Source organism: Megalops cyprinoides, chromosome 4 (genome assembly GCF_013368585.1).
Source record: "Megalops cyprinoides isolate fMegCyp1 chromosome 4, fMegCyp1.pri, whole genome shotgun sequence".
Lineage (NCBI taxonomy): Eukaryota > Metazoa > Chordata > Actinopteri > Elopiformes > Megalopidae > Megalops > Megalops cyprinoides.
Window position 1 is genome coordinate 22,499,151 of NC_050586.1, and position 10,489 is coordinate 22,509,639.

Sequence of the window (10,489 nt, forward strand, 5' to 3'; positions counted from 1 at the left end):
AAAGGTTACGATTTCTCCGACATGATCATTATATTTTTTATTGAATTAGAGTATTTGAATAGTTACAATCTGCATTCTTATATTGAGTCACCATATTCAGTCTCTACCCATATATGTATGCATTTATCCCCTTACATATTTCATTAATAAATAGTTTACTCTATGAAATGAAATCTTTCTATGATGTTCTTCCCCTAAATCCTTGAACTGAAAATTTTCAAAGAATGAAAGAGAACAGTTATTTATCTATATTTATCTAAATATTAGCATTTGCTGCGTTTTTACTACTTTTAATATTGCCCAGTTTGAACGATATTTTTCTCTGACAACTCCGTTAAAAAAACTACAGTATTGGAACAAATCAAAACCAATAAAACATAAATAAAAACATATACATTAAACAGTACTAATGTAACGATAACAAAATAACTGTACATTTTCAAATATAGAAATTTGCCCCTTGATATGTATATTTTCCTGTTTGTACTATGCGTTTTATTGGTCCTTTACGATGATAGCTACACCGCATTGTCAGATTTAATCACAATGATCCCTGAATGGACTATAAAATTGATTGTGTTCCAGCATAACCACATATTGTAATTAAAACCATATTGTTGTGTCAGCTGCGACAAAATCACTGTTTATAGTCTCAGTGTTAATGTCATTCAAATAATACAGCTCCATTTCTACAACCGACGTGTGTCTGCATAGATTAAATTAATCCAACTGCAATTTAAATTCTATCAATCCCTTCTAATCCGCTCATGCCATCTGAATATTTCTTAAATTCCGACATACAGTTATCACACAGAGAAAAATTAAACATTCCACAAACGTCTGAGATAAAATAACTAACATTTTCAAAGACACAAATCAGCACAAACGTCTACGTGTCAATGTGCGTTGAGTACATATTTCACAGCAAATTAATCTACAGAGTATTCTGTAGACGTCGTGTTAAATTTACAAGCATAATGGACACCGAACATAACCGGACAGTTTAAATTACTATTTCTCATTTCATGATTATTGTTTATTGAACAGGACTACATTGAGTATTTCACGTGACCAATTACTTCCCAACCTTTAGAATCATAGTCGTTGTTTAAAAGCTGATATACCGTTTCAATTCGTCTGATGGATCCTTGGGCACAAAGTTATGTTTTACACACTACACTGACCGCATGTCCATTTAAAACACGTCCTTGCCACCCGGTGTCTGGGTTTACCCTGAAAAGAGAAGAACAGGACCACAAAAAAGAAAAACATAAGATATCAAAATAATTTTGAGAAAATGCTACACTGAACACCACTTTTCTGTCGTCGCAAATTCTAGACACTGTATCTTATCTAAAGCACATCTGGTGGTGGTTTAAACACAGTACCATTCAGGTCAGAAACTAATGAAGAAAAAGTGTGTGGTGTTCTTGTATCGACTGACGATAATTTTCCCACGATAAGAACATATATAAAACACCCCTACTACTACTAGTACTACTACTAGTACTGCTGCTACTACTACTACTACTACTACTACTACTACTACTACTACTAATAATAATAATAATAATAATAATAATGATGATGATGATGATGATGACCCCAGCTCATGAACTGGTATGCGGATTGTTATGAGAAAATAGTATTATTAAAGTATTATGAAGCGCACCTCGGTTGCTGCTGGCACAGGAAATACATATTTTAGAACTAACCTAGTCTGACAGGTACAGCGAAGTTTCTGAGCATGCGTGAAACTGTTCACATGCGATTTCCCTTACCTTCGTCTTCTGCAGCAAGTTTTCCAAACTGTGCTGAAAAGCGTCTCCTTTAAAGAAGTGCAACCTCGAATGTACAACATAGGAGTGAGGACTGCATTTACTCGAGGCAAAGTTCTCAGAGGGTCCGTGCCTTCGTTTTTGAAAGCATAGCAAGTGGATCCTGTGAAGCTACAGACTATAATGTGAAGGAATATGGGTAGCCATGTACCTAAGAAACATATAGCAACCAGAATTATAAGATATATTGACGACTTCTTCTGTTCTCTCTCCACTGAGGGAGGGTCCCTGTTTAACTGGTACTTTGCAATTAAGAACAATCTAATATTGAGCCCTATCATTATAATTACAGTGACAATGTTTGCAGCAAACGTTCCGATGCTAGTGACCTTTTTGGCAGTTCCCATTGTTACCAAGTTGCTCACCCCAACGATGATGAAGGCGTAAACCCAATATGCTAAAATTACCAGTAGAGTCCGATTGCGAGTCATTCTCTGGGAGTATTTGAAAGGTGAGCTTACGGCGTGATATCTGTCAGCTTGAGCTGCTAAAATTGCCATATAAGAAAGCCCCAGAAATGTTGGAGCGATAAAGTAAGTTCTATTTGGAGAATCGTAGCTGTCCCTGACGTCAAGTACGCCAGCATAGTAATAAGAAACACCTGAACACACGTCGCTTAAGCAAGTGCTGAGCATATACATAAATCGGTTTTCGCTGCGAAGTGACTTATTGATCATAATGGAAACAAATACAGAAACGTTAAGAAAAACAATCGTAGACGCCAGTATTATGTTGAAGAGGAACAATAGCACATTTCCAAAGCTAGTTAGAGGTAATACTGTCGACAGCCTCATTCCTGTTGTATTAGAAACAGCGGTTATTCCATCGTCCATTGACCTAAAATATTAGTTGCCGAACAGGCGCGAATGTGGCCCGTCTCAGCGCTTGTGCCACATTTTCAAAGGTACCCAGCATACGCAGTGGGAGAAAAGTCCCTGAGGACAGCCGGGGAAGGTCTCAATAAATCCAATTAATATCCAGAGATACAGAAGAAAAAAAACATGGAAAGATCTTACCGCGAAAAGAAGAATAACATGGTGTGCAAAGGTGAACCGTATATTTCTTGTCCACTACAGTCAATACATAAAACGACTGACACAAAAGAAACTATAAAACAATAAAACTAAAAGGACACTTTTATAATACCATCTAATGTCATACAGCATGAAGGTAGAATGTAAATTATGGAATAAAATAACAATATTCTGATGCAAGAGAGAGCGAGAATCATCACAATACGATCACAAGCCATTACAGAAACTGTACAATTATAAAAAGTAAACACAAACATAACCAGAGGTGGACACCCGGCTTCAGAAAGTAAAAGTCCTGCCACTTATGTGTTCCACCCATGCACTACACCAGCTGAATTTAATTAGCACAACTCTTCAGCCAGGTAGAGGAGCTAATTAGTGAAATCACCTTGTTTAGTGAATGGCTAAAACAAATACATGGTAGGACTTTTACTTTCTGAAGCCGGGGTGCCCACCTCTGAACATAACTTTTTGAACACTGTATAGGCACACTCACAGGCTGAGTATTAGGCCTACATGTAAGGATATATAAAATGTCCATGTTATTGTAAAACAAAATAATTCATTTTAAGTAACAAAGTGTTTTAGTATCCCTGTAGCAAGGTAATCCTTGATTATAATGTTGTTCATAACACAGAATGAGCAAGTAGCCATGCATATCGGTAATTTCACAATGCAGTGTGCAATAATGTGCGTGCCTTCTTTTGGTAACGTAATACACTATTTTCCAATTACAAGCAACTCAATGCATTCTCACACCTATGTATTATATATCACACATTTTTTTTACTATCCAATCACACTGTGAAGGGCAGAGGATACTATCACAAGCTTTTTACAAGAAATGCGTAGACAGTCAAAGCAGGTCAACGCAGTATTAATTTCTTGGAACAAAGACAAGTTTTATTAATAACTATCAGTGTGCCAAAACATTTGATAGGATAATGTATGTGTTCACCCTCTGTTGTTTCTGAGAGGATATATTTACCCAACCAACTCTTCTTCTGTTTTGTGTTCGAGGTCATTTGAGTTTGATTGCATGTGTCTTCTTGCCCCAATTTCCCTATTGAACCACTGTAACTTACTGTGGGATAGAAGGATGTTATGGGCTTAGTGTGAAGCTTATGAGTGAGAATAGAAGAAGGTGGCTGACATGTAATTGCAGTATAGTGTCCTGGTTCAGTATTGGGGTCTTTAACAGTGAATTCTGTTACCTTATTCATTGTGTTGAATGTTATGGATGTTATGCTGTACAGTTATATATTCTGGTAAGGGTTAGATACTTACATCTCCATATATTAATTTGGAAGATGTTTTTTTTTTGTCTAGAGTTACTTACAAAGCAAAGGAAAACTTACAGAGCTATATTATGCCATTAGAGCACCTTTTCAGTGCCTCCCCTGGGCCTATTCCTGCTATACACCAGTAAGTTGACAATTCCATGGAACTGTTGATATCATGACAGTCATGACTGCCTGCAGTCCGAGGCAGAAGACAGTCACAGCACCAAATCAACACAACCTCACACTAAAGAAAGAGTATGTTTCCCATGCAGGAAATGGATTTTGTGGGATAACACTGCCGTCAGACTAAGGAACCTGTCTCTCTTTGTCAGATACTATAGCCATCATGTTTCCAAGCTAACCACTGCTGTGCAGCTCTCTTTGTTTCTAGACAGTGGCTATGTTTGCTTTTTTGCTTCAGTATTCATTTTTCACTTCTCCTGGAAAAAAAGAGTCTTTTCCTTCATGGCCTCTAAGAAAGCCAGCCACCTACTGAAACAGTAAACCTCTGCCATACTTTGACTTTACCAGTCTGGTCGCTTGAGATTCTTCCACTGAAACCGCGTGTGCTGTTCTGTTGCAGCTAGTGGGGGGAGTGTAGGGACTTGAGGCTTTTGCCCCCCATGCACTGAGCTGCACAGAACAGAAGTACTCAGCTGGGGAAAGTGAGGCCTTGACTGTGACTGAGCTTGTGACCATTTGCGAAGTGGTACGGCTGACCACGAAGCACTCACTACCCTTATGTTCACCTTTGAGTCAAGGCCCATCCTCTTTGCATGCATTACTGTATACACCAACTACAATAGTACAACTTACATTACCTTACATTACTGGCATTTAGCAGATGCTCTTATCAAGAGCAACTTACACTTGTTATACTTTTTTTTTTTACAATGTTATCCATTTATACAGCTGGATACTTACTGAGGCAATTGTCAGTTAAGTACCTCGCCTTGTACAGCAGCATTGCCCCAGCAGGGAATAGAACTGGCAAACTTTTAGTTACAAGTCCTGCTCCTTAACCACTATGCTACACTGCTTCCCAACGTCACAGTAATTTACATTTACATTTACATTTATTCATTTAGCAGACGCTTTTATCCAAAGCGACTTACATAGGTTACAGTTCTTTACAATGTTATCCATTTATACAGCTGGATATTTACTGAGGCAATTGTGGGTTAAGTACCTTGCCCAAGGGTACAGCAGCAGTGTCCCAGCGGGGATCGAACCGGCAACCTTTCGGTTACGAGTCCTGCGCCTTAACCACTATGCTACACTGCCACCCACAAGTCACAGGAGGGAAGGACAACATAATCACAAATCTCCTGTTGCACTCTGTCATGCCAGGCTCTCAAATTGTCAGATAGAGAATTAGTACAACCTCATTCATCTGGTGTCTTCTCCCCTGTAGGACCCTTGAAACTGGCTGACAAGAAGGACAGCTGTCAGAGAAGCCACAAGGAAGCCAACAATCGCTGTGAAGGAGCTACAGAGTTCAGCAGCAGAGAGTGGAGTAAAGGTGCACCAGTCAACAATATCAAGAGCTCTGAAAAAAAAAACTGGCCTCACATGTCTCCTTCTTGGTTGTGTGCTGCGTTTTGAGGGATGGGCTTTTCTAAGCAGTGCCTGGGTGTTATGTTGCAGCTTCCACTTGGTTATAGATCCAAAACTGCTCACTGGGATATAAAAACTTTTGGATATTGTTTTGTACCCTTTCCCCAATTTATGCATTTGTATTATTTTGTCTGTGCCTTCCATAAAATGCTCTTTAGTCTTCATTTTCACACATTTCCCCTGTACACTATACATTTGGCGAATAAAGTGATTCTGATTCTGATTCAGATTCTGACTAATGATCCTTAAAAAGATGGTGGGTATTTATCCAGAACATGTTAGAGTTACTTTAATGGTTCACAGGTAGAGGCCAATGGTAAGGCAGTTGTGTCCTCATTAGGGCCATTTTTTATCTATGCAAACTTTGAGCTTCCAGAACACAGGGCTTGAATACTTATGCAAACAAATAATTTCACTTTTTTAAAATCTGTCTTAAAATATTTTCTAACATAAAACCATTGTCATCTTAATCAGTTTTGAACTTCAATGTTTTTAACTAAAATATCACACAGAATGAAATGAAATAGCCTTAACTATTTGTCAGGCAAAATAGCAGATAACAGTGAGCATGTAGTCTCCATGTCACATCTGAAGAAGACACAGAAGTACCAACTGGCCATTAAAGTGTAAAATATTTACTTTCAGTTAGCATGACAAATATATCTCAACATGTGTTATTAACTAACACTATGGATCTAACAATGAGGATCATTATTTTCTGTCTCATGGTACTGCCACTTAGATGTTTAACGGACTATGATATGATGTAGGTAGGTAGACAAACTTTCTAGTCAATTGGTGATCTCGAATAGTGACCTCTACTGAATACAACATGATTCACTTAAATTAACAGCAATCTCACCATGCTTTTGTTTAAAGTGAAATTATGTTCAAAAGACATAGTGAAAATTGAAAATGATAAAACCAGGAAAAATGAATGAAATAAATAAATGACTAAACCAATAGCTAAGTAAATACAAGAGGAAGAAATTAAAAGACCTTCCTATCTTCTAATGTGAAGTTCAAACTCTTCTTAATGTTCAAAATCCACATTTCATAATGGAGAGTAATCTTTAAAGGTTCAAGTATAGTTTCATTTGTTCAGCTGGTCTGCTTTAGTTTCCCCGACACAGTAATTTACTGTGAACCCATGTGAAACTGAATAGCCATTAATGTGCCAGCCAGTGTTGTGGTAATATATTTGAGAGAAGCTGCTTAGTTCTTAGTTCTTTTTTTTTAACTTCTGGATAGTTACAGTTAACCTCTGAGTAAGTGCTGAAAATAAAGACATTTTCGTGTTCAAAGTGTTTCTCTCATGACTGTTTCTTACCTTAAGTCGAGGCTCTATATGGCTTTGATCACGAGAACATCGCAAACAACCTTAGATCTAGAAAAAAAAAACATGTCCTGTACATAACGAAAACATTCCAAAATTATGACTATATATTGTTTTCGAGAAATATTCTACTTTCATTCCTTTTTTGAATACCTGAAAAAATGGAAGCATGTTTATCGCTGATTGAGCACAGTTGTAGTTAGAAAAAGTTAGGGCCACATGCTATCTATTGTCATGAAAAGAAGGTCTCATACGATAACCAAGTCTTGCTCAAGTGAGTGGATTTAGTGTGATTATTGCTTTTCATACGAGACTCGCGCTCCATCTAGCGAGTATGCCTGGAACTCAGCTCTGAAACTGATGACGGTTTGGATTTAAAATGACTGTTTCGGTAGATGTCGCTAAGGCTGAGCAAATGGAAACGCATGTGCTATGAATACTACTTTCATCAAGTCTCTTTGCGTCTACCGTGGAATTTTCCTTGCAAATATGTGTAACTCACAAATGACACTCCACATTCAACTACATTCTCACAACTCACACTCTTACAAATGTGTGAGTACGCGCGCAAACAGCAGAGGAGAGAACTAAAGGGAAATGTAAACACATAAACATCTCCTTGATTGGTGATTAAAATGTCGTTTTCGATAGTATCTAACCAAGTTAAATTTAAAACTTCTTGAACCAGTGGAAGAAATAGGTGTTCACATGAACTGACTGTGGTGGTAAAATGATGTCCGTGTTCTCAAATACTGCCACTGCAGCTGGTGAGGTGTTCCCTTGAAACGGGGCGCAGTAAAGCTTTTTTTAGCATAGTTATTTTTTGTCCAGATAACGGTGTTGCATAATGAAACCTACATCACAATGAACTCTAAAGCAAATCAGTTTCGTTGAATTAGGTCTGTTTTCATGACGGTGTAAATAAAATGTTATGCTGATGTTTAAACTGTTCTATGGAGGCGAAACTAGATTCAATGGAAGTACTAGTGCTGTGACACTTATCATTGAATTAAACCTGTACTTCTTTTTAAATCCCAGAACACTATCGTTCTTTTCAGTGATGATACCAGAGAGAAGTAGGCTACAAATCCACAATTCTCACTATAAGGTGACAAGTTACACAGGGTGTTTTTTTTTTTTTTTTTTTTTTTTTGTTAATTATCATCTTAAAGGTATATTTCCACAGACGTCGCTATAAATACGTTTTCCCTCCCGAGACTGCTCCTGACTGAAACGAATTCAAATTGAGCCTCCAGAGGTCGGAACCAGTACACAATAAAACGCCACAGATCCTGTCGTCTAGATTGACTGAACACTTGCAGCACAGCTTACATGACACCATGATCTCTTTCAACACGACTGTTCCCCTTGCATTTGACTTTGACCGTCCTGAAGACTACTTCATTTTTCTTTTCCAAATTCTGTTCGCTACTAGTGCAGTCCTGCTCTCTGGATCCGTGGTAATTGGGATATTGAGAACAAAGGGCCTTCGACTTCAAAACAGATTCATATTCATGCTTAACACCAGCATTAGCGACACACTCACTGGGTTTTCCGTTTATTATCTTGGTCTTTTTGATGTACAAGAGGGTTACCCGTCAAGGAACGGTACATATTACATTCTGCCTACTCTTCTTGGCGTGAATGTCCTTACTTTTCTGTTTGCACAGATTGACCGCTACCTGGCTGTGTGCCATCCTTTCTTTTACAGTCGGTACATTACGCGGCGTGTTGTCATCGGATTTTGTCTGTTTAGTTGGTTTGACACTTATTTTTTATTAACAATACAAACCGTCGTCCCTGTTGCAAAAGCTGCACAAATAAACGCATTTGCCGTTTTGAGTTTGCAAATAGTAGTGGTCACTAAAGTTGTAATGACTATAAAGCTGTACATAGTTGCCAGATACCAACTTGCGCGAGATCCACCGAGCGCTGAGAAGGAGAGCAAACGGGAGTCGTTGAGGATCATAGTATTTGTGGTTATAAGTTTTTTAACGCTATGGTGTCCCTCCTTCGTTAATATCATTGTGAAACAGACGACTCCGTATGGACTGAAATTCAGGAACGAAGCAACGAACCTCTTTGCCATCATGGCACGATTTAACGCACTTCTCACGCCGTCGGTGTACATCTGGGGGAGCCCGGTGCTGCGCGAGGCTGTGAAGAAAACTGTGTGGGGAAGAGTGTGTCCAAAGAGGAAAATAAGGTAGGGTAGATATGACGCGCAGCAAATCTTTGCTTGGAGCCGAGCATTCAAACATAAGGATATATTCTCTTTTTCTTCTCGATACAGCGTTGATTTTGACGATGGAGATGAAATCTTTGACAAGTAGAAACCATGTGAAGTCGGAAAATTCCCTGAAAATGTGGAAGAAACGGCAGAGGCCTCAACTGTTGTGGTCCACATTCATGTCCTGTGTGAGCAAATGAACAGGCCACTTTGATTTAAAGAAACTCTAAATCTACACGAAAAAGCATACGTTCATCGGCGATCTTTTGTCTCTTGACTTTAATTATAAGCAGGTACAACAGCACCGAAACAGTGTGCCCTCAGGAACTGCGCACCATGAACTGCGCGTATGAGTATGTAGTTTGTTATTTATTCTGCGCATATCCAGAGACTCTCCCTTGGACAATTTATGTCTTGTTGCAGTATAACCGCATTAGAAATGCGTAATGTAATTTGGGGCAAAGAACAAGTTTGCTTAAATGTTTGTTAGCCATTTTCTAAAATTATACTTGTAAACCTTAAAACATACACTGTAAGACACGTATTTATACTGTAGAAAATAAGAATAAACTACTTATTAGCATCAGAAACTTCTACTCGTGTTTCTTTGAAAATTTTAAGATGACTGAGGATTTACTAGTATGAATTAACAGACATATATCATGGTAATTACTGGGTAATTCAGTGCACATAAAATAAGAAGCTATTAGGGGGGAAAAATCGTAAAATTACGTTTTTGGTTTTTAATTAGTAAAATTAAGTTTTTGTCATTTTCAGTAATTCTCACTCATTTGTCCCTTCCTCTAAACAATAACTCATAATTAAAAAGGTGATGTGCACATCCTTGATTCACATTAAAGACAATAGTGGGAACAGTGGGACGCAGAAACAGAATCAATTTTTTTTTGCAGTACTTTAATTTCCAATATATACCTATGCGATGTCAAATGTAAAGCCAATAATAAGGTCAGATGTAGACTACATGTAATTTTTTTCCGATTTAAGTGCCACCTTAAATATATGTTATATATATCTTCCTATTTAACCAAAAAAAAATCTAAAAATGTAAGTATATAACATAGACCTAAAATTGGAATTTGTGTATATTTATGACAAAATACATATATAATTGACATTGCCCTACAGTGCCA

The 10,489-nt window shown here is 37.8% G+C and overlaps 2 protein-coding genes across 2 annotated transcripts; one reads left to right on the plus strand and one right to left on the minus strand.

The window, feature by feature from the left end:
* Nucleotides 1–1,777: 1,777 nt before the first annotated feature.
* LOC118776157 (adenosine receptor A2b-like) lies at nucleotides 1,778–2,632 on the minus strand. Its single transcript, XM_036526267.1, has one exon. It carries the CDS (start codon nucleotides 2,630–2,632, stop codon nucleotides 1,778–1,780), a length of 855 nt encoding a protein of 284 aa, XP_036382160.1.
* A 5,816-nt stretch (nucleotides 2,633–8,448) lies between these two features.
* LOC118776158 (trace amine-associated receptor 7g-like) lies at nucleotides 8,449–9,441 on the plus strand. The gene is made up of 2 exons (XM_036526268.1): nucleotides 8,449–9,314; nucleotides 9,402–9,441. Exons 1-2 carry the CDS (start codon nucleotides 8,449–8,451, stop codon nucleotides 9,439–9,441), a joined length of 906 nt encoding a protein of 301 aa, XP_036382161.1.
* Nucleotides 9,442–10,489: the final 1,048 nt, after the last annotated feature.

What these genes read in the sequence shown, in the direction of transcription:
- LOC118776157 (XM_036526267.1), bottom strand. Translation starts at nt 2,632, where the DNA reads ATGAGGCTGTCGACAGTATTACCTCTAACTAGCTTTGGAAATGTGCTA.
- LOC118776158 (XM_036526268.1), top strand. Translation starts at nt 8,449, where the DNA reads ATGATCTCTTTCAACACGACTGTTCCCCTTGCATTTGACTTTGACCGT. An exon ending in TGTCCAAAGAGGAAAATAAG is followed by an intron (nt 9,315 to 9,401) that starts GTAGGGTAGATA and finishes TTCTCGATACAG; the next exon opens with CGTTGATTTTGACGATGGAG.